Raw genomic sequence first — 19424 nt, 5'->3', positions numbered from 1 at the left:
GAAAATCCAACAATGATAGTAGGAGTTGTTGCAACCTCTTTAGAAAAGATCATCGCAAAGGTCAACTTATTAAGAAACCGTTGGCTTGCTAGAGATCTTCATCGTCATTCTATGATGACAAGTTGATCAACGTCGTTCTAAACCACCACGTACCCATCCTCATCAGAATAGAGACATCAAAACATGGCGTCCAATGGGTGTCTTAGACCAAGAGAGATCGTGTCATATCATGTACACAACAATGTACATTAAGTTGGCCTACATCCATACCGTTGTTAGCCAAGAAAATTCAATGTACTAACTCGACAAGGGAATTAGCTGAAATTTATGCACAAGCGTAATGTAAGATTTCATGTCTTTCGACCAAAGACCGTTTGGGATAAAACATCAATGTTCGACATACTAAGGATTTAGTATGGTACTTAGAAAATTTTCTAAAAGTTGGTTGTTAACAAATTCGACAGATGAAAGGAGATTCGACTAAAATAAATTCAAAATCAAACAAAATAAATGTTTTTTGGTCTTATCCAGGGCGCTAAAGACACGTGGAGACCAAAGGCAAGCGAATCATACATATGTGACGTGTCGAATGGAAGATAGTTGAACGTTAAAGACTGTTAGTTTCACAATACTTTAAATAGGAATTCTAAGGTAAGGATTCAGGGTGGCAAAAACATTATAAACTTCAATAAAAACTCAAAGTACCCATATGCAAGCGAGGAATGAGTCTCTGGAGAAAATGTATTTGCCTACCAATTTTTACTTATGCAAATAAAGTATTTTCATGTTATCTACATTTACATGTCTTATTTTCATTCAAGTTATCATTTTGACTTAGTCGAAATTCCTGTTACCTTTACTTTCGAATTTAATCTTTTTTCAAATTAGTCAAGATCAAACACTTGACAACATTAATGCACACTTTTTTTCTCATAAATTTCGCACAACATGCCATTGGATTTACTATTTGGTCCTTCAAGCAATAAATTTAAAACTAAATGATTGTTTACCAAAATCACAAAAAAATATGTTGGATTGACAGTTGGAGCAACAGGGAGTTCAAATCCCACAGGAACCAATGAACATATCCTTACCCCAATAGCGAGTGCAACATCATTACCAGGAGTGTTGGTTTCATCTCCTACGGCAACAAGCATTCCAACTACTCTCAGGGTCACACCTCTGCTATAGAAGATCATAGGCCTTCGTATGTGCTAGGTTTTACAATACCACCGATTTCTAGGGATTTCCCTTATAGTATGCCAACTGCGATGATGGCAAGATTATGGAGTAACACGCCACACGTATGTAGATAATAATGCAACGATAAGATCTCCTTTGAATCCATATGTGGCGTCAGGGTCTACTATTAGCAACCCTGGTCGAATAACACAACCGAGAAGGATTGGATTTTCCCCTCAAAATATGTCTGCTCTAACAACAAATTTCATGTTGTCCATAAGACAACAAATGAATGAAAGTAACCACGAGATGGTTAACATGTGTACTCAGCAGATCGATACAGTGTTCAATCATCTAATTCAAAACACTAACCAAATACCAATTATTCAAATGGGTCGAATAGCCAAAAATATTCGGTGCTCCTCAGGCTTTGGCACAACCAATTCTTCAAATTGTACAAGTTAGAGTAATAGAAACACCTAACAATAGGGTTTCCCCTATTAACAAAGGGCAACAACAACCTATGGGCAAAATAATTTAGCCCACATGGTCGAAAACATCCTAGCCCAAAATTGCCTTAGTGTATGACTGCATAAGCCAAAATTCGTGTCTCCTTTGTCTGAATATGTGTTGCAAGCTGAACTCCCTAGAGGCTAGAAAGTCCCTAAACTCACCAAGTTTGCACGAGATACAAGTGAATCAACTGTCGAACATATTGCTTGATACCAAACTAAAGCATGCGATATAGCAAATAATGAGAATTTGAAAATGACTTTTTCCCAAATTCCTTAACAAAAAAAGCCTTTACATGGTTCACAACATTCCTTCCTCACACCATACATAATTGGAATCAATCTAAGAGAGTGTTTGATGAACTATTTTATATGGGGCAATCAAAGATTCACCTCAAAGAATTGGCTAGTGTAAGGCGCAAAGCGCTTGAGTCAATTGATGACTATGTAAATAGGTTCAGGCTGTTGAAGGCAAGGTTTTTTGCCCAAGTTCCTGAACATGAATTAGTCGAAATGACCGATGGGGGTTTAGATTACTCCATTAGAAAGAAACTAGAGACCCAATATCTAAGAGATATGGCTCAGTTAGGATATAGGGGTCGACAAGTCGAATGCTTAAAAGCCGAGAAGATCATGTCGAACAAATTCCATAAAAAAGAAATGGTTACCTATATAGAAAATTTACAAGCAGCGCCTGTAGCTCAGTGGATAGAGCGTCTGTTTCCTAAGCAGAAAGTCGTAGGTTTGACCCCTACCTGGCGCGATTTTTAAGTTTTTTGCTAAATTCTTATTTTCTGACTTTTTATTTTATTTTTTGGTTAATGGAAAAATAGTTTGTTTTTTGGCTGTTAAAATACACACAAGTTGAACATTCTATCATGTAAGGAGTGATTGTTATTAAGAAAGGTTGAATTTGACTACGCTTCTAATAATCAATTTATTTTAAAAAAATAAAATAATTAAGTAATTTACAAAAAAATTATCATCTACTTAATTTTTATTTTGTTTTTGTTTGGACTGACAAATGTGTTTACAACGGCTTATGTGGATCCATAATAAAAAATATATTTGATTTGATCCATAATCTTTGAGACGGTTAGGTCGAGATCACAAAATCAACATATACAAAAAAAATAATTATAGAGAAGGGGATTTTGGAGAAACAGTAACATACCAAACATACCAGGTTCAGGTTCTTCCAAAAAGAAACATCTAATCAAGGTGACTCATTTAAGCAAAGTTGTTAGTTTACGGAACAAATAAAACACTCACAAATTTTCTATTAGACAACTATCTTACTGTAAAATGTTTTAGGTAGGCCTGTAAAACTCTATAATTGGCCTATAAAAGAGGAGGTAAACATGAAATACACCAATACATTATTTAAATCTAAAATATTTCTTTTTGCCTTGGATAGTCAGTGACTTGAGCATCTTATAGTACTTACCGTGCATATCATCTTATCTAGACAATCAAGTCATACATCAATCATCTCAGGTCCACGTTGGTTCATTTGCGACGTATATGAGAATCACGTTGCTATAGGAGATCCTAGGCCTTCGTATGTGCCAGGTTTTATGATACCACAAATTTCTAGGGATTTCTCTTACAGTATGCCAAATGCGATGATGGCAAGATCATAGAGTATCACGTCAACGTATGCAAATAATAATGCAACGATAAGACCTCATTTGAATCCATATGTGGCTTTAGGGTCTGCTATTAGCAACCCTGGTCGAATGACACAACCGAGAAGGATTAGATTTCCCCCTCCAAATGTCTACTATAACAACAAATTTCATGTTGTCCATAAGACAAGAAATGAGTGAAAGTAACCACGAGATGGTTAACATGTTTACTTAGCATATCGATACAGTGTTCAATCCTCTAATTTGAAACACCAACTATAGTTACCAATTATTTGCCAATCAAATGGATCGAATAGCCTATTTTTTCGGTGCTCCTCAGGCCTTGGCATAACCAATTCTTTAAATAGTGCAAGCCAGACTAATAGAAACACCTAACAATAGGGTTACCCCTATTAATAAAGGGAAACAACAACAGATGGGCAAAATAATTTAGCCCACATGTGTCGCGGTGAAGAATTGGAGACCAAGCTATTGATTAGACTTAACTCATGAATCAAAATATCACCACCGAACTTTAATTTATCATAGGGAAGGGGAAAAGATTCAAAAATAAACCCAATATGTATATGCAAAGCTAGAATATTAAACTTAAGCTAAGCAAAAGGGGGGGAAATTCTAAAGGTACGGGGGTGTGTTATGAAAAGGGAAGGTATTAGCATCCTAATCATATGTAGTACTCTACAGGAACCTTTTAAATATATGTGTTTGGTTTAAAATTGTTTGCTATTTGATTGGGGAGATGAGAAAAAGAACATTTTTTATTGTTTGATGCCTCTCCTAATGCTTATGAGTTCCTAGAAGATGATTGGAACCTTTGGTTTGCAGAATGCACAAGCCAAATGAGAGAATGGAGGTTAAGGTTGAAAAGCTCTCAAGAATGGAGTTTTTCTTAGAAAGCTTGGTGTGTGGATAGATGAGGCTTTGTCCTCTATTTATAGGGATCCTTGAGGGTTCAAGAAGCCTCAAATATCATAAAATAATTAAGACTTGTACTGGTTTGCTTGCTTGGTTGGTTCTTGCACAAAACACTAAGTAGGAAGCATGGCAAAAGCATGGGGGGATTGGAGTGTTTTATTGAGCTTTGTATGAAGTGTAGGAGTGGACTTGATTTTTAGAGTTGGTATGTATCAGAGCCAAATCCATTTGGGAGCTCAATGGTACTTAATGTTGGGTTAAAGCCACTTTACACAAATGGAAGTGTAACCTTTATGCCAAAAATGTAATGATTCATTGTGTAATGGCTTGGTTGCTTGAATAATGGCTCAAAAGTGTGTGTGATCTTCTGATTAGAGTGAGATTTAGAAGCAAGAAGTACATGTACTTGTGGATTTGTTTGGATTTGTAGTGTACTTTGGCTTAGAATTTGACTTATGAACCATTCCATGAGGTTGTCTACCCAAATTCAATTATCTTAGCTCGAGCATGGGAATTTATTGATCTTGGACATTTTGGAAAGATGGAATCATGATATACAACTTTCATGTTGATCACTTGTCTTGAATCAGTTGGGATCTGGGTGAAAAACTGACATAAAGTTGGTTACTTGACTAGGTCAGCATGCTGAAAATTTCACTAAGTGTTTTACCACTTGACAAACAAATGAATCATCCACTTCATGACCCCATATCTCCTTATTAGTGAATTTTTTGAGGTTTTATCACCTAGGAAAAAGTTGAAGTATGAAGCAAGGTATTTAATCTGATTGTTGGAGCAAAGAAAATGGTGGCTTGGATCATAAGTTATGGCCTTGGAAAGTTGGGTACTTGGACATGTTTTTTTAGGGACTTAGTAAAAATTTCAAATTCTCCATCTTTGCCCTTTTTGCAAGTAACCTTGATTTTCTTGACTAAACTTGATCAAATGACTTCAATGATCATATTTTCATAATACTTGACTTGAAAAGTCGATAGTTGACCAAAAAATTTATTAGTCAAACTTTGACTTTAAGCATTTGTTGACTTTTTCACCATTTGTGTTCAAACTTTCATCTGCTTATGAACCTAACCTCTTGAGCCACATGAATTGTATGAGTGGGTTATGAGTACACATTTTAATACCTTGGATCATGCCTCAAGCCATAGAATCATGCTTTGGTCAAAGAGCCGACATCAAGCTGACTTTGACCAAAACCCTAATTTTGAGTGTCAGATGAATTGTGGCTTGATGAACTTGAGATGGGATGATCTTGAAATCGATTCTTATTGATGGAAGTCACTTGATTACTTGGTAAGAATGAGGAGTTTGAAATTTTAAATCTCATGTCAAGTCTTGATTGGTCAATCTTGGAAAGCTCTTGGTGCAAAACCTTAGCTTAAGACAAACAAAGTAAAAAATCTTTTTGTATTTTCAATAGGTTAGTAGTGAAAAAATGCTAGATGTCATGCAAATGGTACAAATGATGGTGACATCTTAGGGTTGAAAATTAGGGTATGACAACATGGTCGAAAATATCCTAACCTAAAATGGCCTTAGTGTAGGACTGCATAAGCCAAATTTTATGTCTCCTTTATCTGAATATGTGTTGCAAGTTGAACTCCATAGGGGCTGGAAAGTCCCTAAATTCACCAAGTTTGCACGAGACACAAGTGAATCAATTGTAGAACATATTTCTCGATACCAAACTGAAGCAAACGATATAGCAAATAATGAGAATTTGAAAATGAGTTTTTCCCAAGTTCCCTAACAAAAAACGCCTTTACAGGGTTCACAATACTCCCTCCTCACTCCATACATAATTGGAATCAATCGGAGAGAGTGTTCGATGAACTATTTTATATGAGGCAGACAAAGATTCGCCTCAAAGAATTGGCTAGTGTAAGGCGCAGAGCGCTTGAGTCAATTGATGACTATGTAAATAGGTTCAGGCTATTGAAGGCAAGGTGCTTTGTCCAAGTGCATGAACATGAATTGGTCGAAATGGTCGCTGGGGGTCTAGATTACTCCATTAGAAAGAAACTAGATACCCAATATCTGAGAGATATGACTCAGTTAGGAGATATGGTTTGACAAGTCGAACGCTTAAAAGCCGAGAAGATCAGGTCGAACAAATTACATAAAAAAGAAAAGGTTACATTTATAAAGATGGATTAGAGAGACCAGGAATATGACATAGGATATGAGGAGGTCAAAGAGAATGACGTAAACATGGCGGAACTTAAGCCATGAACTCCCTATGTTTGTAAATTATTGAAACCATCCGACGGGAAGAATCCAGTGGAACCTAAAAATGATTTTTTTTCCCGCCAAAACTTAAACTTCTGACATAACTAAGTGCGACAACAAATTTTAACCTCCTAGTTACTGATGGCCAAATCATAGTCCTTGAGGGACTAAAGACTCCGTCTTTAGAGCAACAAAAGAAAATAGGATTTTGCAAGTTTCATAATTTTTCGGGTCATAAGACTTCCTATTGTGTCCTTTTTAGGGATTTGGTGCAAGGAACATTGAATGAGGGAAGACTGGAGTTTGTTGATAAGGCTAAATCCCCAATGCAGGTGAACTCTGACCCTCTTGAAATTAAGGGCGCAAACTATGTTGAACCACTCGAATGTTTGATGGTCGAGGTTACTGAGAGCCCCGACGTGACAATGGAAGTGTATGAGTCAGAATATGCTGAGAAAGTCAAGGCGATTGACCTCATTGCTTAGGAGGAACTCATAGATTTCCTCAATAGATACAAATTGAAAGGCTCAGAGGTTATGATGTGCCCCAAGTGCAGTGTTGTGTTTGACAAAAAGGCTAGTGAAGGCCTTTAGAAAACTAAGCCCTAATCTTCTAAGGGGGGAAAACAGTCCCAGCCGATGCCAAATTATTCTTTAAACAAAAGAGGTGTCCCCTATAAGACATAGAATATGGCCAGAGGCTACAAAGAAGTTCCAAATAAGACATACGCGCCTCCGTTGAAGGTTCCAGTTGGGGAGTGGGTACACCTCCACAATGAAAGAAACACCAACCAAAAAATGGAGAGGTGTTGACACTAAGCACAAGTTGAATACACCTAAATAACCCTTAGGCCACCAAGAAACATGCTTGCAGTCCAAATTACATGGGGGAAGAACCCCATGACTCGAACGCAGTGTCAAAGTTATCAAAGCCAAAAGAAGGTATTTCGAGAAATGTCGGATTCTAATAGAAACCAAAAAAAAAGAACTAGGCAACAAGATGGCCAAAAGGCCTATTAAAGAAATACTCTTTCCCCAACCATCACCTATCAAAACTAAAGTCGATATGGAAAAAAGGACAGTGAAAGAGAGGATGCACCTACCTTTAGTAACTAACAAGGAAGATGGAAATGATGGAGATTGGAAAATGATAGACGATAATCTCTCAGGGCCAGAGGGCAATTTTGATGTCCTATGCAACTTGGTGTCAGTGTTTACCGCCGAGTACGACGTGGTGACCAAAGTATATAACGCAAAAGAGGAATATTCTACAGAAAATCTAGCTGAACACAAGCTAATTTGTTATTATATGATCAATGAAGGCTGTGTCGAAGAGCAAAGTGGCGTCTTTGAAAAACCAGATATGGGGATGAAAAGTCATTTAAAACCTATTGTCATCAAAGCAAAAGTTGACAATCATGGTGTCAACAAAGTCCTAGTCGACAGTGGCGCGTCAATTAAATAGATGCCACACTCCCTATTAAGAAGGATAAGGAATTTTGACATCGACTTAAGGCCTCATAACATGATGCTCTCCAATTATGAAGGCAAGTTTGGCCATTCTCTAGGGGAAATCCAAGTAGATTTGGGTGTCGGAACCACAGTTCGACCAACCTTATTCATGGTTGTTCCTTCTAAAGCCAACTATAAATTATTGCTGAATATTAATATAGAGAGAAGACGACATTCTCGAAAATGTGGAAACCAATCAAAGCTACTACATGGTAGAAGTGAACCATGTTAATAGAAGGACTTTTGATAAGAACTTAGAAAACATTGTGCCATGCCCACCAAAGCTTCAAGGATTCATGACCTATGAGAATGTATTCCAATTAGTGAGGCTTCACCTAACTCAGTGGGAACGAGAAATCTAGGGGGAACAACCATCAGAGGAAGGTGAGATAACCCAAACAGAATACGGTGATGGAAAGCCTATTATGTCTAAGTCAAGTGATTAGACCAGGATTACGGCCTATGCGGCAAAAAATCAGACAAAATTGGCTCAAGAAGTTAAGTTACAAACTGAAATGGCCAAGAAGGCCAATAATGTGATTGAGTCGAACACGTGGACTTGGATTGCGGCTTACGTGGCCGACAATCGAGAAAAAATGGCCCAAGAGGCTAAGTTACACCGTGAAATGGCTGGTGAAGCCAATTTGGTTAAAGTTGTTGATCACACGCTACACCAAAGGCTCGACTGCATATATGATGATGAGCCTTTGGCCTTTGAAAAAGACCTAATGACTTCGACTGTAAAAACCTAAGCTCGGGATCATTTAGAATAAGTCGACTTAGGGGATAAATCAATTAAGAGTCCTACTTATATAAGTGCCAAGATAGATCCAAGCCTAAAAAACCAGGTGATATAATTGCTAAAAGACTACAAAGATTGCTTCGCATGGGACTACGATGAAAAGCCATGCCCTAATCGAGAACTGGTAGAGTTAAAGTTACCCATTCAGTTGGGAGAGAAACCCCCGTGAAGTAGTCACCAAGGAGGTTTGCTCCGACAATCATGTCGAAGATAAAAGAAGGAATCGAAAGAATGTTGAGAAGCCAATTCATCAGAACAGCCAATTATGTCGAATGGCTTGCTAACATAGTTATTGTTATTAAAAAATGGAACATTCCGAGTATGCATAGATTTTAGAGATTTAAACAAAGCTACCCCTAAAGATGAATACCCCATGTCTGTCACAGAAATGCTTGTCGACTCAGCAACAGACCATGAATGCCTAAGTATGCTAAATGGCTATTTTGGGTATAATCAAATATTCGTTGCTGAAGATGATGTGCCAAAAATAGCGTTTAGGTGCCCAGGCGCTTTTGGGACTTACAAATGTGTGGTAATGCTCTTCGGGTTGAAAAATGTTGGCACGACATACCAAAGAGCAATGAACTTGATTTTCTATGACTTTATAGAAACCTTCATGCAGGTCTATATAGATGACATTATCCTTAAATCCTCATCCAAAGATGGTCACATCGACTATCTTCGACAATCCTTAGAAAGGACGAGGAAATATGGATTAAAAATGAATTCCTTAAAATGTGTCGTTTTTATTAGTGCAGGACACTTCCTTGGATTTGTAGTCCATAAAAAAGGAATTGAAATAAATCAAAACAAGACTAAAGCAATATTAGAAATGAGGCCTCCATCGACCAAGAAGTAGTTGCAGTCATTACTAAGAAAAATCAACTTTCTTAGAAGGTTTATTTCCAGCTTTAGTGGCAAAGCCCAATCGTTCTCGCCACTACACCATCTAAAAGGCGAAGAGGAATTCGGATGGGAGTCGGAGCATAAAGAGGCATTCGAAGAGATAAATGCCTACTTGACAAAACCTCCAATCCTAATACCTCTGACAAAAGGAAGCCAATGAAATTGTACATCTCTGCATCAGAGTTAACAACGGGAAGCATGTTGGCCCAAGAGGACGACAATGGCGTCAAAATGGCCATTTATTATCTTAGTAGGGTCTTAAATGATGCAGAAACTAGATATAGTGAAATAGAAAAACTATGTTTGTGCTTTTACTTTTTTTGTGCTAAATTAAAATATTTTATAAAGCTAATTGATGTTTACGTTTATTCGCATTTCGACGTCATCAAGCACATGCTTTCCAAACCCATTTTGCATAGTTGAATTGGGAAGTGGGCCTTAAGCCTAATTGAAAGGGAAAATTGTGGTTGATTTTATAGTCGATGACGCAATTGTCGAAACAATATAGAATTACATAGACTTAAAATCTTGGAATTTGTACTTCGACAGTCAAGTCATAGAGAGGGAACCATGATTAGAGTCTTAATAATCTCACCCAAAGGAATCTCGACCAAATTCAAGTTTAGAATTGAGGATCATTGTTCGAACAGCAAGGCTGAATATGAAGCATTAATAGCAGGCCTTGAAATTTTACTTGACTTAGGGGCAAAAAGAGAAGTGATCAGAGGCGACTCACAATTAATATTAAAATAGCTAACTAAAGAATACAAGTATATCAAAGAAAACTTGGTACTATACACTGGTATAACATGATCGTTCTTAGAAAAGTTTGACTCTGCCGAAATTAGATTTGTGCCCAGATTAAAAAAAATAAAGAGGCAAATGATTTAGCTCAAGTTGTTTCATTCTACAAAGTTCTCAAGGATAAGTTGGAAGAGTAATCGAGGTTAGAGCAAAATTAATCTCGACTTACATTCCCCCTTCAAGATTGTTAACAACATAATTATGATATTTCTTATAAATTTTTTTGAATTTATTTTTATAAATTCTTCAAAATTATTTATGAAAATAATTTATAACATTTATAAGGTGAATGAGATAACTCAATATGTTTGAGGGAGATCATTTTAAATTGTTAATCTATGATTCAATTATTATTGAGTTAGGTGGCGAACACGATAGAATAAATTATTTTTATCTTTATAAAATATAATTTATAATATAAAAAATTAAACTGTTAAAAAATAACTAATTTACAAAATTAAAATATTTACAAATAATATTATAATTACAAGTATAAAATTAATAATTAAAATTAAAATTAAAAACTAAATATAACTTTTGTTTGAAATGATAGTTTTGTCAATTGACGATAATATATATATATATATATATATATATATATATATATATATATATATATATATATATATATATATATATATATATATATATATATATATATATATATATATATATATATATATATATATATATATATATATTTTTTATATGACATATCTAATATTATATATTTATTTGTTCATAATTTCTTTTTTGAAATTTGAAATTGGTCATATTGTAGTGCCAATCAAATTTTATAAAACTTACCTAATTTTGTTTTGTTTTCTTTTAAAATGTTCAATATCTTTTATTTATTTATTCAATTTTAAATTTATTTCATATTTGTTTCAAAAAAAATATATTTAATAATTTTTAAAATAATAATTTTTTAAATTGATTAAAATATTTATATCATTATATCATAATTATTGAGTTTGTATGAAGTAGATAATAAAACTATAAAATAAGAAAATCATATTTTTATTTATATGTTTATTAAACACATACTATTATATTATCTACAATATAATTAGCATATCATATTTATTCAAACTTTTATTTTATTTTATCTAATTTTATCTTATCTCTATGTAATACATTAATTAGTTTTTATTAGTTGAATATTTTACATATGCAATCATCCGTCATAATAACCATATCATATTATTTAAAACGACCTTATTCATAATCATTTTCATAATTCTTCGTTACTTAGTCGCTATTTAATGTACTAAATTTTATTACACCAACCGACCATACAAATTAAATTTAAAGTTTAGTTTAACATTTTTTTATTTTTTTATTCTCATTTTTAAAAAAAGTTGTATTTCTTCTATTTTAAAATTTTGGTTTTAGATTTTTCAATTTTGTTTTTTGTGTGAATATTTTAATATCTCTTTTAATTTGAGGTTAAATCATAATGTCATAATATTTGAGAATTTTTTACCCAAATATCCCATTTTTTCAAAAAAAATCTCAAACTATCCCAGTTTCAAAATAAAATAAATAGGTAAGGCGTAAGTGCTAGATCAGTTGGCGTATACCCTTAAATTTTAAGTGGGAATGTCAATTGGATTGGCTACATCATATGGTGCTTTCAATCCAATTGACGCCCATGTGTAATTTTGAAGAGGAGACGTCAATTGGTCTGACGCCTTAGTGTAATGTGAATTTTTTTGATTATAAATAGATGTGTTGTGTGATTCATTTTTCCATATCTCATTTCATCATATTGCAAACATGTTTGGTGTTCGTCGTCGCTATGGAAAAGTGATTTATTCGAGAGACAAACCTCCGATGTTGGTGCTCTTCTGGAACATCTGTAGTTTGGATCAACTGAAGAGGGAGCTAGTTTGTTGGTTAGATGGAAAAATACCATAAGGGTAAAAAATTAGAAGTATTGAGAGACTAGATAATATATTTGGTTGGGTGCAAGTAAAAACTGATAAGGATGATAGGGAAATGATGTTTGGACGAGATGGCATCAGTTTGATTGTTGTAATCAGTTAGAAATGTTATGTTTTAAGTTTGCTTATGTTGTAGTGATGTTTGTTGTTAACCTTATTGTAACAAAAAGATAGTGATCTTTGTTGTTAAACTTGTTGTAACAAAAAGATAGTGATATATAAAAACCAAGACCATGTTTTAACCCATGGCAAAGTTTCGCTAGATTTGAGTGTCGCAAATGAAAGCACCGCCAAGACCATGACTTGGTACAAATCGGTTGGATTTGAGTTCATCGCCGAGGATATGTACCTATACGCCCCACATGAGGCAACATGTAACCCCAACAACATTGTCAGACCAGCTACTCACAACCCCCTATCCATCAAAATTTCTGATCCATAAACACATAAACATACAACCCAACATGCCAAACACCCAACCACAATACCAAGAGTATACCTTGTACCACCACCACCAACTAGATCATCATCAAGACATTCAACATCGCCATGCATCCAACACATCACCCTATCATAGTCGCCTTAGCCAAAACACTTAACGATCATTTAACACCAGTCGTCCCTCCTCCTACCATAGCCAAGAAGCCCAAGCATCTCAAAACCAAAACCTTCAACAACCATATCTCTACCAAACACCACAATAATCATTTCAACCTTTCCTCGACGCATCATTCACATCAATGTCTCCCTTCAAACGTCCCGGTCACCCTATAACAACTCAAACACAATCCAACTACTTTGGCATGGGTCATGAACTCAGCTATGACGGTACCCCTTCGATGCATACACAAGACTACGCTGATTTGTCTGACTATCTCCGAAAATCTCCTACAGTTGGTGGTGATATTCCTGGGTCATCAGATACTAAAACACCTAGGATGAATCATCAACGTGGGTTAGGGCCATGAGTTCGGGTAACTAGGGGATGTGGGACCGGAGGTCGGTTAGGTGATCCCGATCATCGACATTAGTCTTTTTTGTGTAAATGAATATTTATATTAATATGAATTGGTCCGATTTCGACTTTAGCTATCATGTACATATTTTTTAAAAACAATTATGAAACACACATGTGTCAGACCAATTGACGTCTCCTTTAAAACTTAACACATAGGCGCCAATTGAATTGACAACACAAGGTGGACTAGCCAAACCAATTGGCGCCTCCTCTCTAAGTTTAAGAGCAGACACCAATTTATCTGGCGCCTCCTCTTTAAAATGGGGTAGTTTTTTTTTTAAAAAACTGGATTATTTTGGACTTTTTTTTGAAAAACTAGTTTATTTGGATAAAAATTTCTCTATTTGATGACTCGCCAGTGTCATATCTATATAAATTAATTGTATATTATTTTTTATTTTCTATTACTTATAATTATTTTTATTTATAATAATTTAAATTATTTTATTTATTAAAAAATATAAAATAAAATTACTAGGAATATGTAATAGTTTATTTTATTTTCAGGTTTTTTTATTATATGTTTTTCTTAAAGATTTATAGAATTAATTAATTATAATTTATAAATATAAAAATATATAGTATAAGACAATCGAATTGCAGACATCACTAAAGTATAGAAGGTTCAACATATTGATCATCAGAGCCACACTATATTATTCCATGAGTGATTGTCCTACTATATGGAATTTGAGAAGATAAATATATTCATCCTTCTATATATTTTAGCTAATTTTATTGGACCCCCTTCTACTACAAAATTTTATTGGTATAAATTATAATTAGTTAATTATATAAAATTTTAAAATATATTTTTAAAAACAATATAAATCATTATAAATTCTAGTAATTCAATTTAAGATTTTTAATATTATTTTATTTTTCTAATAACATAATAACTTATTTTATTATTAAAATAAAAATTAATTACTCTTTATATTCTAAATTACGAGGTCACTTTCTTATAGATTAAAAAATATAGTAATAAAAAAAAAAGAATAATGATGTAATAATGAGTGGATCCGAGTACTAATATTTAAGTCCATACCTACTTAGATACGAATGTTAACACATATACCCGTTTTATATATATATATATATATAAATAAAAATAAATACATTTAATATAGAATATCATATCATATTAAATTTTTAAAAATATTTAATAGTTTAATTATGAAATAAATAAACATTTAAATTAAATATGTAATAATTTAAGAGTTTAATTGAAATACACTGACAGTGTAAAAGAATTTTACACCATCAATTAATCATAGACGTCGGATATTAAAAGAAGTTTGACATTTATTTTAAAAATCTATAAAGTAATACAAACGGATGATGGTGATGAATCGACGGTGTAAAACTTTTTACACTGACAATGTATAGTAATTAATCTCATAATTTAATATTAATATATTTTTAAAAATTAATATATATATATATATATATATATATATATATATATATATATATATATATATATATATATATATATATATATATATATATATATATATATATATATATATATATATATAAAAGACGGAGTGAGTATTAATTAAGATGGTTATACTGACGACTATGTTGGCTTATTTTCCAATAATTATTAGAGTATATGTTGGTATCCATTTTTTAGAATTTTTATCCTATTATAAGTATTTTTTATTGATATTCATTGGAATGGGTGAAATTGACCTCCTTACTTTAATCTCTTAAATATATATATAGAAAAGATATTAAGGTAAAACTTATTTAAATTTTAAAATTGACCGTAAATGGCTTTAGGACTAGTTGAAAAATAGCCGTTATTAATCTTATTATAAAATTGAAAAGAAAAAAAGAAAAAGAAAAAAGAAGATTCATTTGATTGAGGCGTGAATTGTTTTCAGTAACAGTCGCCTACGTTTCCTTCCTTCCTTCCTCGTACACGCACTCTACACGTTTCTCTCTCTAATTTCCCAAATTACCATTTTTGAACCATTAAACTTATTACTCTACTTAATTTCAACCCTTTTCCATTCCATTCAATTTTCGATTCGATCTAATCAATGGGTGCCGCAGATGAAGAATACGATTACTTGTTCAAGTTGGTTTTGATCGGTGATTCTGGTGTTGGTAAGTCCAATCTACTCTCTAGATTCACCAGAAATGAATTCAACTTGGAATCCAAATCTACTATTGGTGTTGAATTTGCGACCAGAAGTGTTCGGATTCTTGATAAACTTGTTAAGGCTCAGATTTGGGATACTGCTGGACAAGAAAGGTCATTCATCCCTTTTCTCTTCGTTTTTTTTATGCTTACTTCATGATCTAGGGTTTAGTTGTTGGTGATTTTTAATGGGTTTGATTGTTTTGTTATTCATGAATTTAATTTAATTGAATGGAGCCAAAATGCTGCAAGTATTTTATTTTTTTTGTGGTTTTTACTTATGATCTTGATGTTTAAGTCACTGATTATAAACTGGGTATTCTGCTATGAAGCACCTATACCGAACAGGATCTTGACAGGTCACTCAACCATGATGATTTGAAAAAATTGAATAAATTTGACCGCGAGAGACAATTTTTAGAGGTTTTGGTGCATCAGAGATATCTGAGAGTTTGTTGTTGAGTAGAGACTAGGGAATGAATTGGGTTTATGAATGATAAGTGATACTTTATGAATCGTGGCTATATGCAATGGTGGGATGTGAATGTGTGGGGGAAATCCTCATGTTACAAGCCTAACCATTGTTTATTGCTTCCATATCCGTTGAGTTTTTTCCTTCAAAGTTTGCAATTTGTTAGTTATTAAGATGTCTTACTTTTTCCTCCAAAATGAGAGTTCAACTAAGAGTTTGTTCAACTACAATGTGATACTTACATGATAATGAATCTTAGATTCCTAGATAAATCATTATAACTCATCCCATCCGTGAATCTTGCAGTCTTATTCTTTTTTATGTATCGCAGATATCGTGCAATCACAAGTGCTTACTACCGTGGAGCCGTTGGTGCATTGCTTGTGTACGATTCAACAAGGCACGTGACATTTGAAAACGTGGAGAGATGGTTGAAGGAGCTTCGAGATCACACTGATGCCTACGTTGTAATCATGCTTGTAGGAAACAAAACAGATCTTCGACACCTGTGTGCCGTGTCCACAGAAGAAGCCACCGCATTTGCTGAGAAAGAAAACATATATTTCATGGAAACTTCTGCACTCGAGTCGATGAATGTGGACAGCGCGTTTGTGGAAGTGCTCACTCAGATATACAATGTTGTGAGTAAGAGGGCTCTTGAGAAAGAGAACGGGTCTGCATCAGTGCCTAAGGGAGAGACTATCAATATTGGTAGAGATGATGTCTCAGAGGTTAAGAAGAGTACATGCTGCAGTACAGCATAGTTTGAATTGAAAGAAGATCTTAGTTACAGAGTAAAATTATCATTATTTTGGATCCATATTAAATGTTTTGGTATTTGATTGATACCTTTTTATATTTTGCCATTGAACATTTTTCTTATTTGTTGTGAGAAAGTCATTGCTTTATGATGCGTTTTTGTTTACTGAGATACATGATTTGCTAAGAGCCGATTGTTGTTGTTCTTCAAATTTCTCTCTACCTTCATCTGTCTTTTTGCAATGGTCTGAATTTTTTAATCATCAATGTTTAGATTTGATTAGTGTTAGCTATGGATATGGTGATTCCACTAAACGAAAAAAGTTTTTGCTGTTTAATTGTGATGTCAATATTAGTGAGAAACATGATAAAACCTTTTTTTTTGAGTGTTTTTACATAGTATTTGGCTAAATTATAGTTTTGATCTTTTAGGCGATTCGGGTAATCAATTCTCTCATTTTATTTTTAAACAGTTTTGATTTCTTTCTTATTTTTGGTCAAAAAATATGATAGTGTAATTTTTTGAAAGTTTAACATTCAAATTTAGAGCAATTGGATAGAAATTCCAATAAATAAAAATAAGATTTGTTTGAAGGGATAAAGTAAATGAGGAGAGATAGTAAAAGTTATAGAGTAAAATGCTTAAATTAAAAGTGGGACACAAATTCTTACCTTTCTCACAAATTCTTTATCTTATAACTCGGATGTACAAATTCTTTATCTTAGTAATTTAGATGTGTGAACTCTAAAGAGAGTAGAATAAAAATGTGATCCTTATTTCAGAAAACAAAATCTACTTGTATACTAAGTACATAAGTAACTGTCGACAATGGTCACTTCTCCGGAATTCAACATGTATGTTGCTACCTTGAGTTTTGCTTTTTAATGTGTTTCCACGTGTCTTTGGTTCTTGAACTGCCTTAAACTGTAACCATTGTCGAAATTGTCTTCAAATTCTTTAACCGTCGAAGAGTTTTTATGCCGAATCTTATGGCGAATCTTGTGGTCCCATATCGAAAACGCCTCTAATTCATCTAATCTTTGGGTTCAAGTACATGTTAAGTCCTAAAACACTTGATAGGCAAGTCAAACTCACCGCCCCTGATAGGTAGGTCAGATTTATCACCTCTGTCGAAACGATTAATATATCAAAACTATAGCTTGATCATCTTAACCTCTGTATTTTCATACCTTGATATTATACATTCATGTCAAAATATTAACTTAAAATTCGTGGTACAAAGTGAGATATGTGTAAATGAATAACAACTCATTTAGTTACATCATCATAATAATAATAATAATAATAATAATAATAATAATAATAATAATAGTAATAATAATAATAGTAATAATAATAATAATAATAATAATAATAATAATAATAATAGTAATAATAGTAATAATAATAATAATAATAATAATAATAATAATAATAATAATAATAATAATATTTAAGACAATTCTAATTTTTAAATAAAAGATCAATTCATTTCTCTCTTCTTCTTTATGCTTCTTTATTTCCACCCTTCTCCTTCTTTGTTATCCTCTAACTAGTAATATTCTTGAGATTTTTTTTTCTATGATTCTTCCTCTTCTATAATTTTTTATATGACATAAATTCCTTAAAGAATTTTAGCCAATCAGAGGAACTTCTATTTTTAAAACCCTAACTTTCTCAAATGCAATTCCTACTCCCATTGATAGCCGGTGAGTGATGAGTTTAAAAATTTAAGAAAAGTTGTTTTTTTCTTCGTGATGTCATAGTATAAGTTAGGGTCTCATAAAAAATATTTGATAGATTTTGTTTTGGAAATATTTGATTTTATTACTCTATCAAATTTTTTATCAAGTATTTCTTCTGGATTTTAAAGTGTATTTTTTTTCTGAGATTTTTGTTGTTATTGTTAGTGTTTTGTTTACTAATGTTTTGTTTTTGGAAATTTCTTAGTTTTCTTTTCAATTTTTATTATCATTTTATCCTTTTAAAGATTCTTACTTTTGATTTTGTCTTGGGATTGAGATTTCTATTTTCTAGGTTTGTTTTGGAATTGAAAATTTTATTTTTTAAAATTTTTTTAGTCTTTTGGGTTTGTTTTTATCTCTTTGTACAACACAAATCTTATATAGTTAGCTCTTTTGATTTCAGAACTTTCTCATCTTTTCTATATTGTAAACTCTATTATAGATTTGAAATAAATAGAATACCTTTTTAAAATTGAAAAAGTAAAATAAAGTTAATGTTGACTAAATTATTGTTGATGGTGTGCTTCAGGAAGTGACGATGAATGTCATTGTTAAATTGAAATGTTAATGGGTTAATCAATATTTGGTAAAATGTTGGTTGCCTATTAAATAAATAATCTACCTATATGATAAAATAAAATGGTTCTCCGAACTGAAACCAAAATTGTAATCGGTTTGATGATGAACTTTTGCTACGATGACATGGATCTCTGACACGATAACAAATGGGTGGGGAGGACTACAAGGTTAACACTTTAATGTTCAAATTACTTATAAAGTCTAAAATTAGTAAGGTGGAAGTA

General features: G+C 32.9%; 1 protein-coding gene and 1 non-coding gene across 2 annotated transcripts; both read left to right on the top strand.

Moving 5' to 3' along the window:
• The first annotated feature begins 2384 nt into the window (after nt 1-2384).
• On the top strand, nt 2385-2457 carry TRNAR-CCU (transfer RNA arginine (anticodon CCU)). The gene has a single exon. It is a non-coding gene; the product is annotated as a tRNA-Arg (tRNA).
• Nucleotides 2458-15350: 12893 nt separating this feature from the next.
• On the top strand, nt 15351-17087 carry LOC127086950 (ras-related protein Rab11B). The gene is made up of 2 exons (XM_051027765.1): nt 15351-15758; nt 16448-17087. Exons 1-2 carry the CDS (start codon nt 15544-15546, stop codon nt 16878-16880), a joined length of 648 nt encoding a protein of 215 aa, XP_050883722.1. The 5' UTR covers nt 15351-15543; the 3' UTR covers nt 16881-17087.
• The last annotated feature ends 2337 nt before the right edge of the window (nt 17088-19424 follow it).

This window comes from Lathyrus oleraceus, chromosome 5 (assembly GCF_024323335.1).
Source record: "Lathyrus oleraceus cultivar Zhongwan6 chromosome 5, CAAS_Psat_ZW6_1.0, whole genome shotgun sequence".
NCBI classification, from domain to species: Eukaryota; Viridiplantae; Streptophyta; class Magnoliopsida; order Fabales; family Fabaceae; genus Lathyrus; species Lathyrus oleraceus.
Note: the sequence above shows the minus strand (reverse complement) of the source record. Positions and strands in the feature narration are given on the sequence as shown.

What these genes read in the sequence shown, in the direction of transcription:
- LOC127086950 (XM_051027765.1), top strand. Translation starts at nt 15,544, where the DNA reads ATGGGTGCCGCAGATGAAGAATACGATTACTTGTTCAAGTTGGTTTTG. An exon ending in GATACTGCTGGACAAGAAAG is followed by an intron (nt 15,759 to 16,447) that starts GTCATTCATCCC and finishes TATGTATCGCAG; the next exon opens with ATATCGTGCAATCACAAGTG.